Genomic DNA, 18,552 nt, shown 5'->3' with positions numbered 1-18,552 from the left:
GGGAAAGTGCCATAACAGGATATGAAGTTTGTCCAGAGAAAATATATGGAGACCAAGAAATTCACATTAATGGAGATGTTTTGATGACATTTAAGCAATACTATTACATGACAAAGGTAAAAATAAATGCATTATTTGATTTTATCTGTAAATGCTATAATTTTAGTTGGCAGGTAGTATTGTATTTTAACATTGAACTAGGTACCGAATGTAAGATGTAGTGAGATGGAGGAAAATAAGGGAAAAATACGCTGCCGACTTACTTGGATTATTATGATTTTTTTTTTCCAGCTTATCATGTTAGTCTCGGGGTGCAGTTACACGTGGCGTAGTTGCTTTGTATTTCCGCAGCGTAAACCTATACTGCGGAAAACGTTACAATGTATGCCTATGGGAAAAAATTCAGTCAGAGTTGCAGAATATTTTTCCCTTAGTCATACATTGTAATGTTTTCCGCAATGTATTTTTACACTGCAGAAATACAAGGCAAAAATGTCATGTGTAAGTGTACCCTTATGCCCTGTTCATACGGGGGATTTTGCGGTTAATAAAAAGAAACTGAATTTTTAGGCAGATTTTGAACTGCCTGCACTTTCTTGCCGCGGTTGTCACTGCGTTTTTCACCCGTGACCATTGAGGGCAGAGGAGAAAAAAAACACAGCTGAAAAGGCTTTCTCTGCCTTCCATTGATTTCAATGGGAGGTCACAGGCGGATCTGCGGCAAGAAAGAACATGAAGTTTTTTTCCCCGTGAGTGGCTAAAAGTTGCATCGGGGGAAAAAAATGCCTCCGCCTCCCATTGAAATCAATGGGAGGCGATTTCGCATGTTTTTGGTGCGGATTCCAACGCACGATAAACCAAAACTTGTAGAATTTCTCAGATTTTACTAAAGACTTTCAACACACATAATTGGCCACTATGTTTTATGCACCCCACAAAAAAAATCTGCGAAAAGTGGCACAAAAAATTCTGCTAAACACTGTGTGAAACCGGCCCAAAGGTCTCTTTCACCACGACAGTATTTTGCATCAGTATTTGTAAGCCAAAACCTGGAGTGGAACCTACATAGAGAAAAATTATAATGAAAGATTTGTACCACCTCTGTGTTTTGGACCAACTCCTGGTTTTGTCTTATAAATCATGATACAAAATACATACCAGAATACTGCCATGTGAAAGAGGCCTTAGTGTACTCATATATATACCCCAATATCCGATCAGCTCCCTAATATCAACTGTATTGCAACATTCATGACCATTAAGGCCAAATGCACATGATGCGTATTACATGCGGATTTGCCGTGCGTAATTTTGTGCGCTAATCCGCAGCGTAATTCAGTACCAAAAAAGTAAATGAGATTTCAAGAAATCTCATCCACACGTTGCAGTTTTTATCTGCACGTAAATTGATCTGCGGTGCGTATTTTAAAATTCACAGCATTTCAATTTATCTTGCATTTCCGCCTCAGATTTGTATCTGTCTAGTTTTGAAAAAGAACGTACAAAAATCTGAAGCATAAAACTGCACCTATTTCCGCATCAAAATGTAAAAAACGCATTAAAAAAACTCACTACTAAGGGCTCGTCCACACGCTGCAGAATTGCCACTTTTTTTCCGGCTGGAATTTCGGACGGAAAAAACGCAGCAGAATACAGTAGCAGCATAGTGGATGAGATTGAACAATTCTCATCCACATGCTGCGTAAAATTTTCCGAGCCGAAATTGATCTGCGGTGCGTATTTTTTGGACCGTATCATGTCAATTTCTGCTACGGAAAGTGTGCAGAATTGCTGCGTTTTTTCTGAGGAGAGGTCTCCATCTAACATTGAGAAAACCGCAGCAATTTACGCACCATTTTCTGCCGTAAAAACTGCAGGAAATGGTGCGTTTTTGCCGCAGTGGAAAGCCTTTGACTTTCAACGGAATTTCTGCAGAAGTTTTCTGCAGTAATTCCGTTGTGTGTGGACAAGCCAGTGCAGAATTTACCTGCGGAATTACCTGCGGTTTTGATGCAGATTTTCTGCACCAAATTACGCAATGTGTTCATGTAGCCTAAGTGTAAGTTCACACAGGGCGGATCTTCTGCGTAAAGGTATGCAGCGTATCCACCCTGGCAACTAAAGGGAATTCCGTCCGAAAATCTGCACAAAATTTGTAGTGCAGTTTTTCGGCCAGAATGTCCGCTGTGAAAAGCAGAGCAGGAAAAAAAACGCGCATACTTACCATCTGAGCTCCTGCAGACCAGCCACCTGGAATGATCACAGGCTGCAGCAGCCACATGGGATGAAACGTCATCCCAGGAAGCCGGCCTGGACGAACAATTCTGGGTAAGTATAATATATATTTATTTTTTTTCAGAGTTGCAATTTTTGCGGCTGAATTGCAGCTTTTCCACAGCAAAAATCGCAACATCTGCTATGCGTTGCGGGTTATACCTTCCCATTGAATTCAATGGGGGAAAATCGGCGACAAAAAAGCAGCAATTACGCAAATACAATTGATGTGCTGCGGTTTAAAAAAACGCATCACAGGTACATTTTTTAGTGTTTTTTTCCCTTTATTTACAAAGCGTGGGGATGAGATTTGTTCAAATCTCCTCTGCTGCTACTGTATTATTCTGCGGATTTTCCACAAACCCGCAGTATTTACGCTACTTGTGAACCCGGCCTTAAGGAGGCTCTGTCACCACATTATAAGTGCTTTATCTCCTACATAATCTGATCGGAATGTAGATAACAACAGTGGTTTTTATTTTGAAAAACGATCATTTTTGAGCAAGTTATGAGCAATTTTAGATTTAGTTTCTTAATGCCCAACTGGGCGTGTTTTTACTTTTGACCAAGTGGGTGTTGTAAAGAAGTGTATGAGGCTGACCAATCAGTGACCAATCAGTGACTAATCAGCATCATACACTTCTCATTGTTCCAGCCCAGCTTCTTTCACTGCAGAATGACACTGTGCTGTGGATCATGCTGGGCTGGAACAATGAGAAGTGTATGTCACTGATTGGTCAGCCTCATACACTTCTTTACAACACCCACTTGGTCAAAAGTAAAAACACGCCCAGTTGGGCATTAAGAAACTAAATCTAAAATTGCTCATAACTGGCTCAAAAATGATCGTTTTTCAAAATAAAAACCACTGCTGTTATCTACATTCCAGCGCCGATCAGATTATGTAGGAGATAGGGCACTTATAATGTGGTGACAGAGCCTCTTTAAAGTGCAGTTCCACTTTAGAAATGCATAAATCACCAGTTATTACACATGTAATGGAAATTCCCTAGTTATAGAAACAGTTTTGTAATATCACGGACTACTGAGTTTTATCAGTTTGCCTTCCAGCTAGAGAACTAGCTGATTCTGAAGTTCATCAGGCTAAGTTCACACCACGTTTTGGCATATGTTTGACTAATAATACTCATACAGTCATGTTAGGAGAATTTTCCGCAGTATACGCAGAAAGTTGACCCTTAGGGTATGTTCACACGCACTATTTACAGACGTAATTCAGGCGTTTTACGCCTGGAATTACGGCCGAAAATACTGCTTAAAAGCGTCGGCAAACATCTGCCCGTTCATTTGAATGGGTTTTACTGTGCAGACGGTCATTTTTTTTACGCGCCGCTGTCAAAAGACGGAGCGTAAAAAAGATGCCCGTGTCAAAGAAGTGCCTGTCACTTCTTGGGACGTAATTGGAGCCGTTTTCCATTGACTCCATAGAAAAACAGCTCCAATTACGTCCGTAATGAACGTTGTGAAAAACGCCTGCACTTGCCATTACGTCTGAAATTCAGGAGCTGTTTTCGCCTGAAAACAGCTCCGTAATTTCAGCCGTAACGGACGTGCACGTGTGAACATACCCTAATTGTGATGTGAACCTAGCTTTAACTTCTATAATATAAAAATAGATATGTTTTCATATTGAAGAGGATCATGCAGCTAAGAAGTCAGTGATAACTTATTTTCCCTCCTAAAACTGAGCATGATCAGTAATAATATTATATTATGGGATTGCTATATGAGCAGTTCTGTAATCACTGGTTACATTTGTAGAGCACACCTATCCTTAGACCATTTTCACATGTAAAAACAATAGTGAACCTCATGTGGACAGGTGAAAACTGATTGAACATTTTTGATTTTTATTCTGTTTTATAGGATATAGATTTGTTTGCTTTGAGTGGTGGTTGGGAAGTGGTGAGCTCAATTGCTGATTACTGGTGTAGCAGAGTTGTGTGGAGCACAGAAGAACAGTGTTATCATATTAAAGGTATACAACTAATATATCCATAAAGTGTCTTTTTCAATCTGTTAACCCCTTCCCGTACCATTGCGTACATTTACATCATGTGAACTATGTAAATCCCACAAGATGGCGTAAATGTACGTCGTGGTGATGGCGTGGGCACAGGAACTGTGCGAATCACCCTTTCCATACCATGGCCTTCTGATCCCTGAATATTCACAGCAAAACTTCACCTTTTGGAATGCCTCATTCTGAGGTCCTGTTCGCATGACGGATTTTTCCAGTGGAAAAATCCGACGTGTATTTTTCAGATATTCCGCAGCAGAAATACCAGGCTGACAGACTAATTTCACCCACGATTTGGCAGTGCCGTTTTCCGTATGCAGATTATTCCCACTCAATGGGGAAAAGCTGTTTTCGTGGCAAAATACGTTGTGGAAAACGCATCACAAAGTGAATGTCTTTTTTTCCAGCAAGATTTCCACACGAATTCCGTCATGTTTGCCGCATTGGAATCAGTGTAAAAATTCCGTCACGTGAATAGGCCTAAGGGAAATCTTTTATTTTATACTTTTAGACAAAAAAAAAATTCGGACTTTAATGTCCTCTGGAATGTGCTACCCCAGACAATCAGATTAATTCCCAATATCCACAGTTTTAAACGTGCCCTGAAAACACATCTATTTAGACAGGCCTATAACATTCCCTAATCTGACTCCTTTCCATGGCCCTCCATTTAGATTAGTCATCAGAATAAGATTCCCTCACACTCCTTCTCTTCATGTCCGTCATACACGGATACTGGCTGGTGACCGGCTCATGCAGCTTTATGTTACCACCGCATGTGTGTAAAAATGGCCGGACCATTGTACAGAACAAACACTATTACACTTTGTGTCTCCCTTATGTCCTCATAGATTGTAAGCTCTTGCGAGAAGGGTCCTTACTCCCCAGGTTTGAATTGTAAATGAACTTTGTCACTATGTAATGTCTGATATTGTTTGTTTCATGTTCCCTCTAAATTGTAAAGTGCTGCGTAATATGTTGGCGCTATATAAATAAAGATGATTATTATTATTATTATTAATGTGTTATCAAATTACAACCAATATCTTCTATTAATTTTTTTTTTATAGGGGATAAATGCAAATTAGCTTCTTACTTTTTTTTTTTTTTTTTTTGTAATTAAACCCCTCAACCCCTTCAGGACACAGCCTGTTTTGGCCTTCAGTAAACAGATGATTTTTTTCAAATCTGACGTGTTACTTTGCGGTAATAACTTTGGAATGCTCTTACCTAGCTAAGTGATCCTGAGACTGTTTTCTCGTGACATATTGTACTTTATGTTAGTGAAAAAGTATTGTCAATTAAATTCAGTGTTTATTTGTGAAAAACGCCAAAATTGAGAAAAAATTTGCATTTTTCTCAATTTAAATGTATCTACTTGCAAAACAGATAGTAATACCACACAAAATAGTTATGAATTAACATTTCCCATATGTCTACTTTGTTTGCATATTTTTTTAGGACGTTACAAAGCTTAGAACTTTAGCAGCAATTTCTCACATTTTCAAAAAAAATTCAAGTCTCTCTCTCTCTCTCTCTCTCTCTCTCTCTCTCTCTCTCTCTCTCTCTCTCTCTCTCTCTCTCTCTCTCTCTCTCTCTCTCTCTCTCTCTCTCTCTCTCTCTCTCTCTCTCTCTCTCTATATCTCTATATCTATATATATATATATATATATATATATATATATATATACCTTATATATTAGAAAGTCCCCATAAATCACCCCATTTTAAAAACTGCACCCCTGAAAGTATTCAAAGCAGCATTCAGAACGTGTCTTAACCGTTTCGGTGTTTCACAGGAATTAGAGAAAAGTAGAGGTGAAATTTACAAATGTCATTTTTTTTTTTTTTCTGAAATAAATTTGTAATACATTTCTTTTTGTACCACAGAAGGTTTTACCCGACAAATGCAGCTCAATATTTATTGGCCAGATTCTGCAGTTTTTAGAAACATCCCACATGTGGCCCTAGTTTGCTAATGGACAAAAACACAGGCCTCAGAAGCAAAGAAGCGCCTAGCAGATTTTGGGGCCTCCTTTTTATTAGAATATATTTTGGGCACCATCTCAGGTTTGTGATGCCAAATCAGAAGAAACCCCCCAAAAGTGACCCCATTTGGGAAACTACACCCTCAAGGAATTTATCTAGGGGTATAGTTAGCATTTTGACCCAATAGGTTTTTTGCTAAATTTATTGGAATTAGTCTGCTGTGAAAACGTAAATCTACTTTGTTTCTGAAAATACATAGATTTTTTTTAAGGAGTAAAGGAGAAAAAGAATCCCCTACATTTGTAAAGATATTTCTCCCGATTACAGCAATACCCCATATGTTGGAATAAACTGCTATTTGGACCCACGGCAGTGCTCAGAAGGGAAGGAGTGCCATTTGACATTTGGAGATCAAGTATTGCCGGACTGGTTTTTGGGTGCCATGTCACATTTGCAAAGCCCCTGAGGGATCAAAACATTGGAAAACCCCCAAAACCGACCCCGTTTGGTAAACTATATTCCTCAAAGTTCCCTGAGCAGAGCAATACCCGATATGTGGTCATAAACTGCTGTTTGGACACATGACAGGGCTTAGAAGGAAAGGAGCGCCATTTGTATTTTGAAGCACAGATTTAACCCCTTCCCGCTCCTGGACGTACTATTAGGTCATGGCAGCTGTATCGTTCGCGCTCCATGACCTAATAGTACATCTCGGGAGTAACGGCCGTTTCGGCCGTCCTCCCGACACATACAGGAGCTGTGACAGCTGCTGTCTTGTTCAGCAGCTGTCACAGCTCCTACAGCGGGGACCAATCGCTGTGTCCCCACTGATTAACCCCTTAAAAGCCGCGTTCTATAGAGATCGCGGATTTTTAGGGGTTAAGCTGCCATCGCCGGCCTGCTACGCGATAGCGGCCGGCGATGGTGACTATGGCAACCGGACACCAAACAATGGCGTCCGGCTATGCCATAGACGGAAGCCTAGTGGGTCCTGACAACGTCAGGACCCACTATGCTTGCTGTCAGTGAGTAGCTGACAGTTCTAATACACTGCACTACGCATGTAGTGCAGTGTATTAGAATAGCGATCAGGGCCTCCTGCCCTCAAGTCCCCTAGTGGGACAAAGTAATAAAGTAAAAAAAAAGTTAAAAAAAGATGTGTAAAAATAAGAAAATAAAAGTTTTAAAAGTAAAAATCCCCCCTTTTCCCTTATCAGTCATTTATTATTAATAAAAATATATAAACAAACAAATAAACTATACATAATTGGTATCGCCGCGTCCGTAACGGCCTGAACTACAAAATTATTTCGTTATTTATCCCGCACGGTGAACGCCGTAAAATAAAATAATAATAAACCGAACCACAATCACAATTCTTTGGTCACTTCACCTCCCAAAAAATGGAATAAAAAGAGATCAAAAAGTCGCATGTACCTAAAAATGGTACTGATTGAAACTACAGTTCGTTATGCAAAAAAGTCCTTGCACGGCTTTATTGATTGAAAAATAAAAACGTTATGGCTCTTAGAATAAGGCAACACAAAAAGTGAATGATTTTTTACAAAACGTATTTTATTGTGCAAACGCCATAAGACATAAAAAAAAACTATAAATATCTGGTATCGCCGTAATCGTATCGCCCCGCAGAATAAAGTGAATATGTCATTTATAGCGCACGGTGCACGCAGTAAAAAAAAAAGAATAAAAAAACAATAGTAGAATTTCTGTTTATTAGTCACCACGCCACCTAAAAATAGAATAAAAACAGATCAAAAAGCCGCATGCACCCCAAGAAAACTACAATGGATTCCTCAAGGGGTCTAGTTTCCAAATTGGGGTCACTTTTGGGGGGTTCCCAATGTTTTAGCACCACAAGACCTCTTCAAACCGGACATGGTGCCTAATAAAAAAGAGGCCTCAAAATCCTCTAGGTGCTCCTTTGCTTCGGAGGCCGGGGCTTCAGTCCATTACCGCACTGGGGCCACATGTGGGATATTTCTCAAAACTGCAGAATCTGGGCAATACATATTAAGTTGCGTTTCTCTGATAAATCCTTTTGTGTTATAAAAAAAATGGTATAAAGAGGATTTTCTGACAAAAAAAAAATGTCAATTTCACCTCTACTTTGCTCTAAATTTCTGTGAAACACCTAAAGGGTTCATAAACTTTGTAAATGCTTTTGTGAATACTTTGAGGGGTCTAGTTTCTAAAATGGGGTATTTGATAGGGGTTTCTAATATATGGGCCCCTCAAAGCAACTTCAGAACTGAACTGGAACCTAAAAAAATGAGGCAATACTTCGCTTCTTACATTATACTGATAATGAGCCGTGCCCACCCCGAGATGACCCCAGTTTTGACCGTTTGTATAAACGGAGACCCCTATTAGACCGTTCCAGTGCCCGGTTTTCCCAAGAATACACCCCCGAGAAGTGTATTTCTATTCATGAGTCCCTGGTACATTTTAAAGGGAGGGTTCAATTCCGCGAGTACCTGCTGGGTAAGAGGGCAAGGTATGGCGTGAAGATGTATAAGCTGCGAGAGTGCATCAGGGTATACCTACAGGTTTAGGCTATATGAAGGAAAGGCCACCCCCAAACCAGACTGCATCCTGGACTACAATAGGTACATGTAAGGGATGGACTTGTAAGATCAAATCCTGAAGCCCTACAGCGCCATGCGGTGTGGTATAAGAAGCTGGCCGGGCACATCATACAGATGGCATTGTACAATGCGTACGTGCTACGTCGATGTACAGCCAGAGGGGAACTTTCCTGGAATTTCAAGAGGTGATTATCAAGAACCTAATCTTTAGGGACCAAGAAGGGGGGGCACCCAGTACTTCTGGAAGCGGGGCCACACGCATCGTACCAAGGCGGCAACACTTTCCAGGAGAAGTTCCCCAAACTGGCAAGAAGGGAAAAAGTCAAAAGAGGTGCAAAGTCTGCTATAAGAGGGCGATAAGGGATGACACAATATTTCAATGTGACACGTGTCCCGAATAACCAGAGCTCTGTATGAAAGTCAGTTTTAAAATTTATCATACATCCCTTGGTTTATAATTTACCCCAATTTTACTTACCCTGATGCACTCCGCACAGCTTATCCCCCCTCGTCTTTCCCCTCTGAGCCCTGCTGTGTGTCCAGGCAGCTGATAACAGCCACATGTAGGGTATTGCCATACCCGGGAGAACCCACATTACAGTTTATGGGGTGTAGGTCTCTGGTCAAAATGCTCACTACACCTCTAGATGAATGCCTTAAGGGTGTAGTTATTAAAACGGGGTCACTTCTTGCGGGTTTCAACTGTACTGGTACCTCAGGGGCTTCTGCATACATGACTTCGCACCAGAAAATCCCCAGTAGGCCAAATGGTGGTCCTTTCCTTCTGAGCCCTCCCATGGGCCGAAACGGCAGTTTATCACAACAAATGGGGTATTGCGGCCCTCAGAACAAATTGCGCAACAGAATGGGGTATTTTGTTTCTTGTGAAAATAAGAAATTTTCAGCCAAAACTACATATTATTTGAAAAAAAAAATGTTGTTTTCATTCCCAGCCCAATTCAAATAAGTTCTGTGAAAAAACTATGGGGTCAAAATGGTCACAACACCCATAAATGAATTCCTTGAGGGGTGTAGTTTCCAAAATGGGGTCATTTGTGGTTGGTTTCTATTTCTTTGATACCTCTGGGGCTCTGCAAATGCGACATGGCACCCGAAAACCAATCCAGCAAAATCTGGACTCCAAAGAACACACAGCGCTCCTTTCCTTCTGAGCCCTCCCATGGGCCCAAACGGCAGTTTATCACCACAAATGGGGTATTGCCGCACTCAGGACAAATTGGGCAACAAAATGGAGTATTTTATTTCTTGTGAAAATAAGATTTTTTTGAGCTAAAATGACATATTATAGGAAAAAAATATATTTTTTTAATTCCCAGCCCAATTCAAATAAGTTCTGTGAAGAAACTATGGGGTCTAAAAGGTCACATTACCCATAAATGAATTCCTTGAGGGGTGTAGTTTCCAAAATGGGGTCACTTTTGGTGGGTTTCCGTTGCTTTGATACCTCTGGGGCTCTGCAAATGCGACATGGCACCCGAAAACCAAACCAGCAAAATCTGTACTCCAAAGAACACACAGCGCTCCTTCCCTTCTGAGGCCTCCCATGGGCCCAAACGGCAGTTTATTGCCACAAATGGGGTATTGCTGCACTCAGGAGAAATTGGGCAACAAAATTGAGTATTTTGTTCCCTGTGAAAATAAGAAATTTCGATAAAAAATGACATCTTATTGGAAAAAATTTTCATTTTTTTAATGTCACAGCCCAATTGAAATAGGTGCTGTGAAAAAACTGTGTGGTCAAAATGCTAACAACAACCATAAATGAATTCCTTGAGGGGTGTAGTTTCCAAAATGGGGTCACTTTTGGTGGGTTTCCATTGCTTTGATACCTCTGAGGCTCTGCAAATGCGACATGGCACCCGAAAACCAATCCAGCAAAATCTGGACTCCAACAAACATATAGCGCTCCTTTCCTTCTGAGCCCTCCCATGGGCCCAAACTGCAGTTTATCACCACAAATGGGGTATTGCCACACTAAGGACAAATTGGGCAACAAAATGGGGTACTTTGTTCCCTGTGAAAATAAGAAATTTTGATCACAAATGACATTTTATTGGAAAAAATGACATTTTTTTCATTTCACAGCCCAATTCAAATACGTGCTGTGAAAAAACTGTGCGGTCAAAATGGTAACAACAACTATAAATTAATTCCTTGAGGGGTGTAGTTTCCAAAATGGGGTCACTATTGGGGGATTCCTACTGTTTTGCCACCTCAACACCTCTTCAAACCTGGCATGCTGCCTAAAATATATTCTAATAAAAAAGAGGACTCAAAATGCACTAGGTGCTTCTTTGCTTCTAGGGCTTGTGTTTTAGTCCACGAGCGCAGTAGGGCCACATGTGGGACATTTCTAAAAACTGCAGAATCTGGACAATACATATTTAGTAGTGTTTCTCTGGTAAAACCTTCTGTGTTACAGAAAAAAAATGAATAAAATTGAAATTCAGCAAGAAAAATGAAATTTGCAAATTTCACCTCCACTTTGCTTTAATTCCTGTGAAATGCCTGAAGGGTTAAAAAACTTTCTAAATGCTGTTTTGAATACTTTGAGGGGTCTAGTTTTTAAAATGGGGTATTTTATCAGGGTTTCTAATACATAGGCCCCACAAAGCCACTTCAGAACTCAAGAGGTACCTTAAAAAAAAGGCTTTTGAAATTTTCTTAAAAATATGAGAAATTGCTGTTTATGTTCTAAGCCTTGTAACGTCCAAGAAAAATAAAATAATGTTCAAAAAACAATGCCAATCTAAAGTAGACATATGGGAAATGTGAACTAGTAACTATTTTGGGTGGTATAACCGTCTGTTTTACAAGCAGATGCATTTCAATTCTGAAAAATGCAATTTTTTCAAAAATTTTCTCGACATTTTGCAATTTTTCACCAATAAACACTGAATATATCGACCAAATTTTACCACGAACATGAAGCCCAATGTGTCACGAGAAAACAATCTCAGAATCGCTTGGGTAGGTTTAAGCATTCCGACGTTATTACCACATAAAGTGAAATATGTCAGATTTGAAAAATGGGCTCTGAGCCTTAAGGCCAAAACTAGGCTGCGTCCTTAAGGGGTTAACCGGACTCTGGAGTGAAAGATCACCATGCGCATTTTTAGGTGTAATTTTGTGATTTGCACAGCACTATCCCACAATTGCAGAGGCTCCAACGTAAAATTTTGAAAAGAAAACCCTGAGTAGTAACCCTATTTTGGAAACTACACCCCTCAAAGCATTTGGATTATCATTCTGACCCCACCGTTTTTTGGGAGGTATGAATACGAAACTAGGGATAAAATTCTGAATGACATTTTTTTTTTAAACAGGCTCTCAGGTACCAGAACATCAAAGCATTCAGGCTGCCTGCTGTGAATAAACACACCACTTTTTTTCACCAATTTCCTTGGAGTGCTGCCTCTTCATTTTTTGGGGATTTCATTAACAAGGGTTCCTAGCCTCAACCTAGGAGGCCTGCACCCACTGCTGTTGCTGTGCTGCTGTATTCTTTTTCTCATATTTATTTATTTTTATATATATATATATATATATATATATATATATATATATATATATATATATATATATATATATATATATACACACACACATAATATAATATAATTTTATTTTTTTGACTTTGCCCAACATACATCATCATCACTATAAGGCTCTGTTCACTCTGCATTATTCTCGTCTGTTTAAATGTATACAGTGTATACGTTAAATAGAGGCTTTGATGGATGGCTAACAGTGACTTTAATGGTATCTGTTTAACGGATACGTCATTGTTTCTCATGCCAATTTTCATGACATATCCATTACATGTATGCCTGTGGTTGAGGGATGTCACTGCTGGGTATCTGTCACATTCTCCTATTAACGTGTACTTTGGGAAGCTCCAATGCCGTAACTGCTCATATATAGACAGTTAACACTGTAGCGTCCTGATACAGCAGAGGAAGTCTGCATGGCCTCCCTGCCCGAACAATACCTCTAGGATCCAGAGGTACTGTGTTACCAGTAAACTCTCCACCCACCAGTCACATATACCAACCCACAGGGTGGCCTGATGGCAAGAACTTTATAGCTGCCAGAGTCCCTGAGTGCTTTCACCGAACTTTCCTGGGGTAGCCCTATTGATGTAACTGTCCCTGCCCCAGAGAACCTCCTGTAACGTAGCTTAACATTTTACCCTGTGTTTGCCCCTCAACGTGGGGTGACTATCCTAATCAAGATCATGCCGGTAGGCTGCAGGCTTTGTTCCTACTTGTGCACGGCAGCACTTTGAGAGGAATGCATCGGGGACAGGACAATGGGAGGGAGGGTGCTGGGAGTCAGTCACCCCCTTCAAGATCTTCAAAGCAGCCTGAGTCCCCGGCTGCTTATCTCTCCTTGGGGAAACTACATCACTGGACCTTCCCTGCGGTAGCCTGGTGCTACCCTAGGGAAACCCCTGTTATGTAGCTTTCCTTGGACCAGCAACTATAGTCGGGCTACCGTACGGGGTTGGCATGAATTGGGTTCTCTGCAGAGGGGCAGCCTCTACCACATCGGGAAGCTCTAGTGATAACTGTCCGTATATAGACAGTAACGTCCCTACAGCTTCCCAGCGTATACGTTTACATAGTCTATTATCCGTTAAACATAAACGTTTTTTTCTGGATGCATTTGGATAGAATAGCATAGTCAACTACGCTATTCTATTCAGCAAAGAAATGGTATGCACGACGGAGGACAAAGGGACACTCTTTTGGTCTCCGTCATTATAATTGGTACCTAATGGGTATGTTTAACGTATGCATTGGGAACTTTCTTTGCAAATTCATCAAATATACAGGGGAAACCTAAGTGTGAACAGACCCTAACGCCAGAGGAAAAAAAATCTCAATTTTTTTAGCACGTCTCTAGCCTTGAAGTGGTACATGGAATCTGTAAAAGGGTGCAAACAAAGCACCTGTGTACAGCAATTTTTATTGTAGGTGTAAGAGCAGATAGGGTCGCGGCTAGGGAGACCAAAACAAGTGACCGGTAATAATTTGTGTTGATTTGATATGACCTATATTATGGATGCATTATAATATGGGTTCATGACGTCCATGTAAAATGCGTCCATGTCACAGAGGAGGGTCTCTGGTAGTGCTAGTCGGTTGACGGAGGGTTTAGATTTTTTTTATTTTATTTTTTTACTTCAGTCTCTATTTTTTATTTTTATTTCTTTTTGTTAGTATTTTTATTTACGTTTAACTTTTTATTTTCCCGTGGTTGAAAGAAACTGGGACACAGATCACAGTAATATAATTGCCTGCTGGCCATTAGATCACTATTAGCAGTGATCTGTGTACAGATGAATGCTGAGATGACACAGATCATGTTCTCCCAGCATGCTCCACTCCCCATGTGAGAGGTGGGGGCTCGTGACATCGCATGGCAATGCAATGTCCCACTAGTAAACAAAGCGCGCACTTTTAAGCGCTGTGTTTTTAGCATTTCTTTATTTTACAGAGCTGATTATTTTAATTTCCATTTTACCTCAGGAGGTTTGGGCTGACACTGTCTATACAGCGCAACCTGATATTAAAGAGGACTGTGTGCATTTATGTTCCAGCTGCACCATAAATATACTTATTGTGGTTGTCTAGGGGTTAATTAATAGATGTGTTCTTATGATCTATAATTCTTTTTTCCTGTTTTATAGGTGTGATGCCTCCAGATGAATATCATAATGATGTTAATAACTCTGTATATACAAATGCACTGGCACAGCTGAGGTGATGCTTGCTTTTCATATGTACATTATTGTCATGTAGTATTACTTTACAGCCTCATTCACATGGTCGTATAACAAATCCGTGCTGTACAAATCCATAATACAATGCCCGATCTTCTATGGGGGCACACAAATGATCTTTTCTTAAGGATTCCGTGTGAGACAGAAAATCGCTGCATTCTATATTACAAAGTTATTCTTCCAGTGTCGAACAAAGGCACCATACGGTAACACACAATCCATGTGGCTCTGTACAGGGTTAGTGCACTCAACATTGCCACGTGCCTAACTTCAACTATATGTACATTACAATGTAAGAATGGTTAGAGTGGTAGATTATTGTGAATTACATTACAAAGTCATCCTCCTTTTTTTACTATTCTTTAGTAAAATGCATTGTTTATTGTTGAAGCGTTTTTTCCGTTTATTTATAGACCTATGCATAGACCATATGTAGTAAGTGCTATCACGTACAAACCTAAAGAGCAGTGCAGCACTGTGTGTTTGGCGGACAACCCCAGGATTGTTAATATTACAGCTTTGGGAATCAGACTTTGTTGTAATGCTTGTGGGGGAGCACTGGAGCTGTTATGTTATGTAGCATGCAGAAGAATGTACAATGTGGGTGGTGAATTTTCACATCGGTGCATTCGGACGAGAAAGAGGCTATAACGAAGTATGAAACTAATAGAAACAAAATAAAAAAAGTTATAATATGGCTAGCACAGTGTGGCTATAATATTGCTCCGACATGGCAGCTGCTCCTTGTTGTGGGTCCTGAGTCCCTTGAAAACAGTTAAGACTAGTTAAGGCCCATTCACACGAGCATGAATCTCGTCCGAGTGTTGTGCATGGAAATCACGCACAGCACACGGACCCATTGATTTCAATGGGGCCGTCCACACACACGTGAGTTTTCACGCAGCGAGAGTCCACTGCGTGAAACTCACTGCATGACCTATATTGGTGCGTTTTCACGCACCTACGCACCCACTGAAGTCAATAGGTGCATGAAAAATGCCTGCCACTCGCAAAGCACACTGATGCATAACACAGCACACGCAGTCCAGATTTACAGTTGTTTTTCATGTGTGTGAATCTGACACGCTCGTGTGAATTTAGCCTTACTAAGGAATAAACTACCAGGTGGCCACAAAATTTAAATGTGGTTGCCAGGCTGCTTTTACCTAACACTCGGTCTGTCTTCATTCTCAAGTCTTCAGCTCATTAACCACTTGGCATTGAGCTGGGTTCTAAGTTTCTGCACCACAATTTCCTGTTTTTCCTCTTACAGACATATTTATGTGAAAATACATTTAGGTAGGCACTTGTATTTCTGCAATAACTTTATCCTCAAACATTATAAATGTTCTAATTGTAAAAACAGCATAATTATTATTATTTATTTTGCTTAATTTTTCCTTGCCCAGCCTTAATTTTTCTATAGACCTGGCTAAAGATTTACAGCAACCGATCCCAGACATATGGAAAGATGTAGCTAACAAAATTAAAGTCTCATTTGATCCCAAGATTAATTACCATCCAGAGTATGATGGCTACAATCTAGGTAATTATATATATATATATATATATATATATATATATATATAGTAAATGCAAAACAGAATATCTTTGTTACTGTTACAATAGTTTATATAAGACCATTATGTGGGGAAGGTAACTGTTGTTGAAATGTGTGTATGCTTTTCATAATGTCCAAATGTAGCAGGTGGTAAAAATTACTACCATGAAGGTTTTGCTTGCTCAGCTATTTCTGAAACTCCCATAGAACAGAATAGACATGGCCAACTCTCCATTCCATCTCTAAGACATAATTTTGACGTAGAAACAAGGCCAATCGACTCAACTATGCACGAAAACATAGGAACTGGGATGCAGAAAAATGGCAGCAGGTGACTGAGTCAAAATGTTAAATATTTGGCTGTAACAGGAGGCAGGTTTGTTCACCGAACAGCTGGAGAGCAGTACAATAATAAGTGTCTGCAGGCAACAGTGAAGCATGGTGGAGGTTCCTTGCAAGTTTGGGGCTGCATTTCCGTAAATGGAGTTGGGGATTTGGACAGAATTATTGGTGTCGTCAATGGTGAGAAATACAGGCAGATATTTATCCATCATGTAATACTATCAGGGAGGCGTCTGATTGGTTCCAAATTTATTATGCAGCAGGACCATGACCCCAAACATACAGCCAATGTCATTAAAGGGAATGTGTCGCTAGAACATTTTTTTTCTAATTTTTTAAATTTTTTCACAAGTCAGGAAATATTATAAATTAGATTCTAATTTATAACATTTCCATGTGCTTGTCACTAGAGAGAGCAATTCCCAAAATTGCAGCATTGGCATGTAGTAAAGCAACCTCATTGCTTTATGCTGCAAAATTGGAGAAGACACACTCGCTCTAGCGTCCTCAAACAATCCCCCTCCTTTATCCTGGCTAGTGCCAGGAGAAAGGAGGGGGGTTGAATGTTCAAACCTCCTACACTGTGTACCGCCATTTTTTGAGCGAATGCACAGTGTAGGAGGATTAGATACAGTGGTAATCACACCGTATAACACGAACATACACACACATCACATACACAAACATAACTTACCTGCTCCTGTCGCCTCCGCTCCTAGTCCTTGCTTCTGAACATATGGACGGAAGCCGCGAGCGGAAGTAGTCGTCTTACTGTCTGGCTGCGGCTTCCGGTCCACATGAAAATGGCGCCGGATGTCGAAGACCTTGCTTTTGGTCTGTGTGGGAGCGGCGCATGGCCCCATAGAAATGAATGAGTCAGTGTTCTATCCGTTAAAAAAATGGACCGAACACTAATGCATTTCAATGCACAATGAAATTGTTTTTAAAATACAGGGATTTTGACGCATTTTTTGTGTGTTTTGTGTGCGCTTTTTGCAAGTTTTTGGGCACGTAGTTAGGACTCCCACTGACTCTGGGAACATTTGGCGCCAGGGCCGGCGAACGCGGGCAAGTGCCAGGGCCCACTACCCTTGGATGTCAGATGGAGAGAAGGAGTGCCAGACAGAATGCTACAAGCTGCTCTGCTCCGGGACTCCGGCTCTGGGGAAGTCCCTGACATCACTGTCCATATATGGACAGTGATGTCAGAGGGAGAGAAGGAGTCCCAGGCAGAGCTCTACAAGCGGCTCTGCTCCGGGATTCCGTCTCTTTGAAAGTCCCTGACATCACTGTCCATATATAGACAGTGATGTCAGGAGGAGTCCCAGGCAGAGCGCGAGCGGCTCTGCTACGGGACTCCATCTCTGGGGAAGCCCCTGACATCACTGTTCATATATGGACAGTGTTGTCAGGAGCAGAGCAGTGTCCCAGTGTTGTAACACACTGCCTGGGACTTTGGCTCTGTGGTTAACCTTGACATCACTAGCCTTATATGGACAGTGATGCCAGGGGCTTCCCCAGAGCTGGAGTACCGAGCAGAGCCTTTACTAGCACTCTGCCCGGGACTTCAGCTCTGCTCCGGACATCACTATCCATATATGGACAGTGATATCAGGAGCAGAGCAGGAGTCCCAGGCAGAGTGCTAGTAGTGCTCTGCCCGGGACTATGGCTCTCGGGCTGCATATATGGACAGTGACGTCTGGAGTTTCTCCTGAAGCGGAATCCTCAGCCAGAGCATCAGCAATTTTACTGCCGCTGTGAGTTCCCCCGCAAAGGGGCCTACTAAGTCTGTGTCACCCAAGGGCCCACCTAAACCTGGAGCCGGCCCTGTTTGGCGCATTTTGTGCACCAAAGAATTAATCCAACGCTTCTTTTTTACGCAACACGTTTTTTAAAAACGTGTCAAATATAGGACGTGTGAACCTGTCG

The 18,552-nt window shown here is 40.9% G+C and overlaps 1 protein-coding gene across 3 annotated transcripts in view; it reads left to right on the top strand.

Moving 5' to 3' along the window:
- Nucleotides 1–18,552, top strand: part of PGGHG (protein-glucosylgalactosylhydroxylysine glucosidase) — a 233,730-nt gene that overhangs the window by 148,237 nt on the left and 66,941 nt on the right. For all 3 annotated transcript variants that reach the window (XM_075837336.1, XM_075837338.1, XM_075837337.1), the window contains exons 6-9: nt 1–116; nt 4,162–4,273; nt 14,627–14,699; nt 16,129–16,265. The exon at nt 1–116 is cut by the window's left edge and continues 16 nt beyond it. In XM_075837336.1, the coding sequence (XP_075693451.1) occupies nt 1–116; nt 4,162–4,273; nt 14,627–14,699; nt 16,129–16,265 (438 nt within the window). The remainder of the gene's footprint in view (nt 117–4,161; nt 4,274–14,626; nt 14,700–16,128; nt 16,266–18,552) is intronic.

Source organism: Rhinoderma darwinii, chromosome 9, assembly GCF_050947455.1.
Source record: "Rhinoderma darwinii isolate aRhiDar2 chromosome 9, aRhiDar2.hap1, whole genome shotgun sequence".
Lineage (NCBI taxonomy): Eukaryota > Metazoa > Chordata > Amphibia > Anura > Rhinodermatidae > Rhinoderma > Rhinoderma darwinii.
Note: the sequence above shows the minus strand (reverse complement) of the source record. Positions and strands in the feature narration are given on the sequence as shown.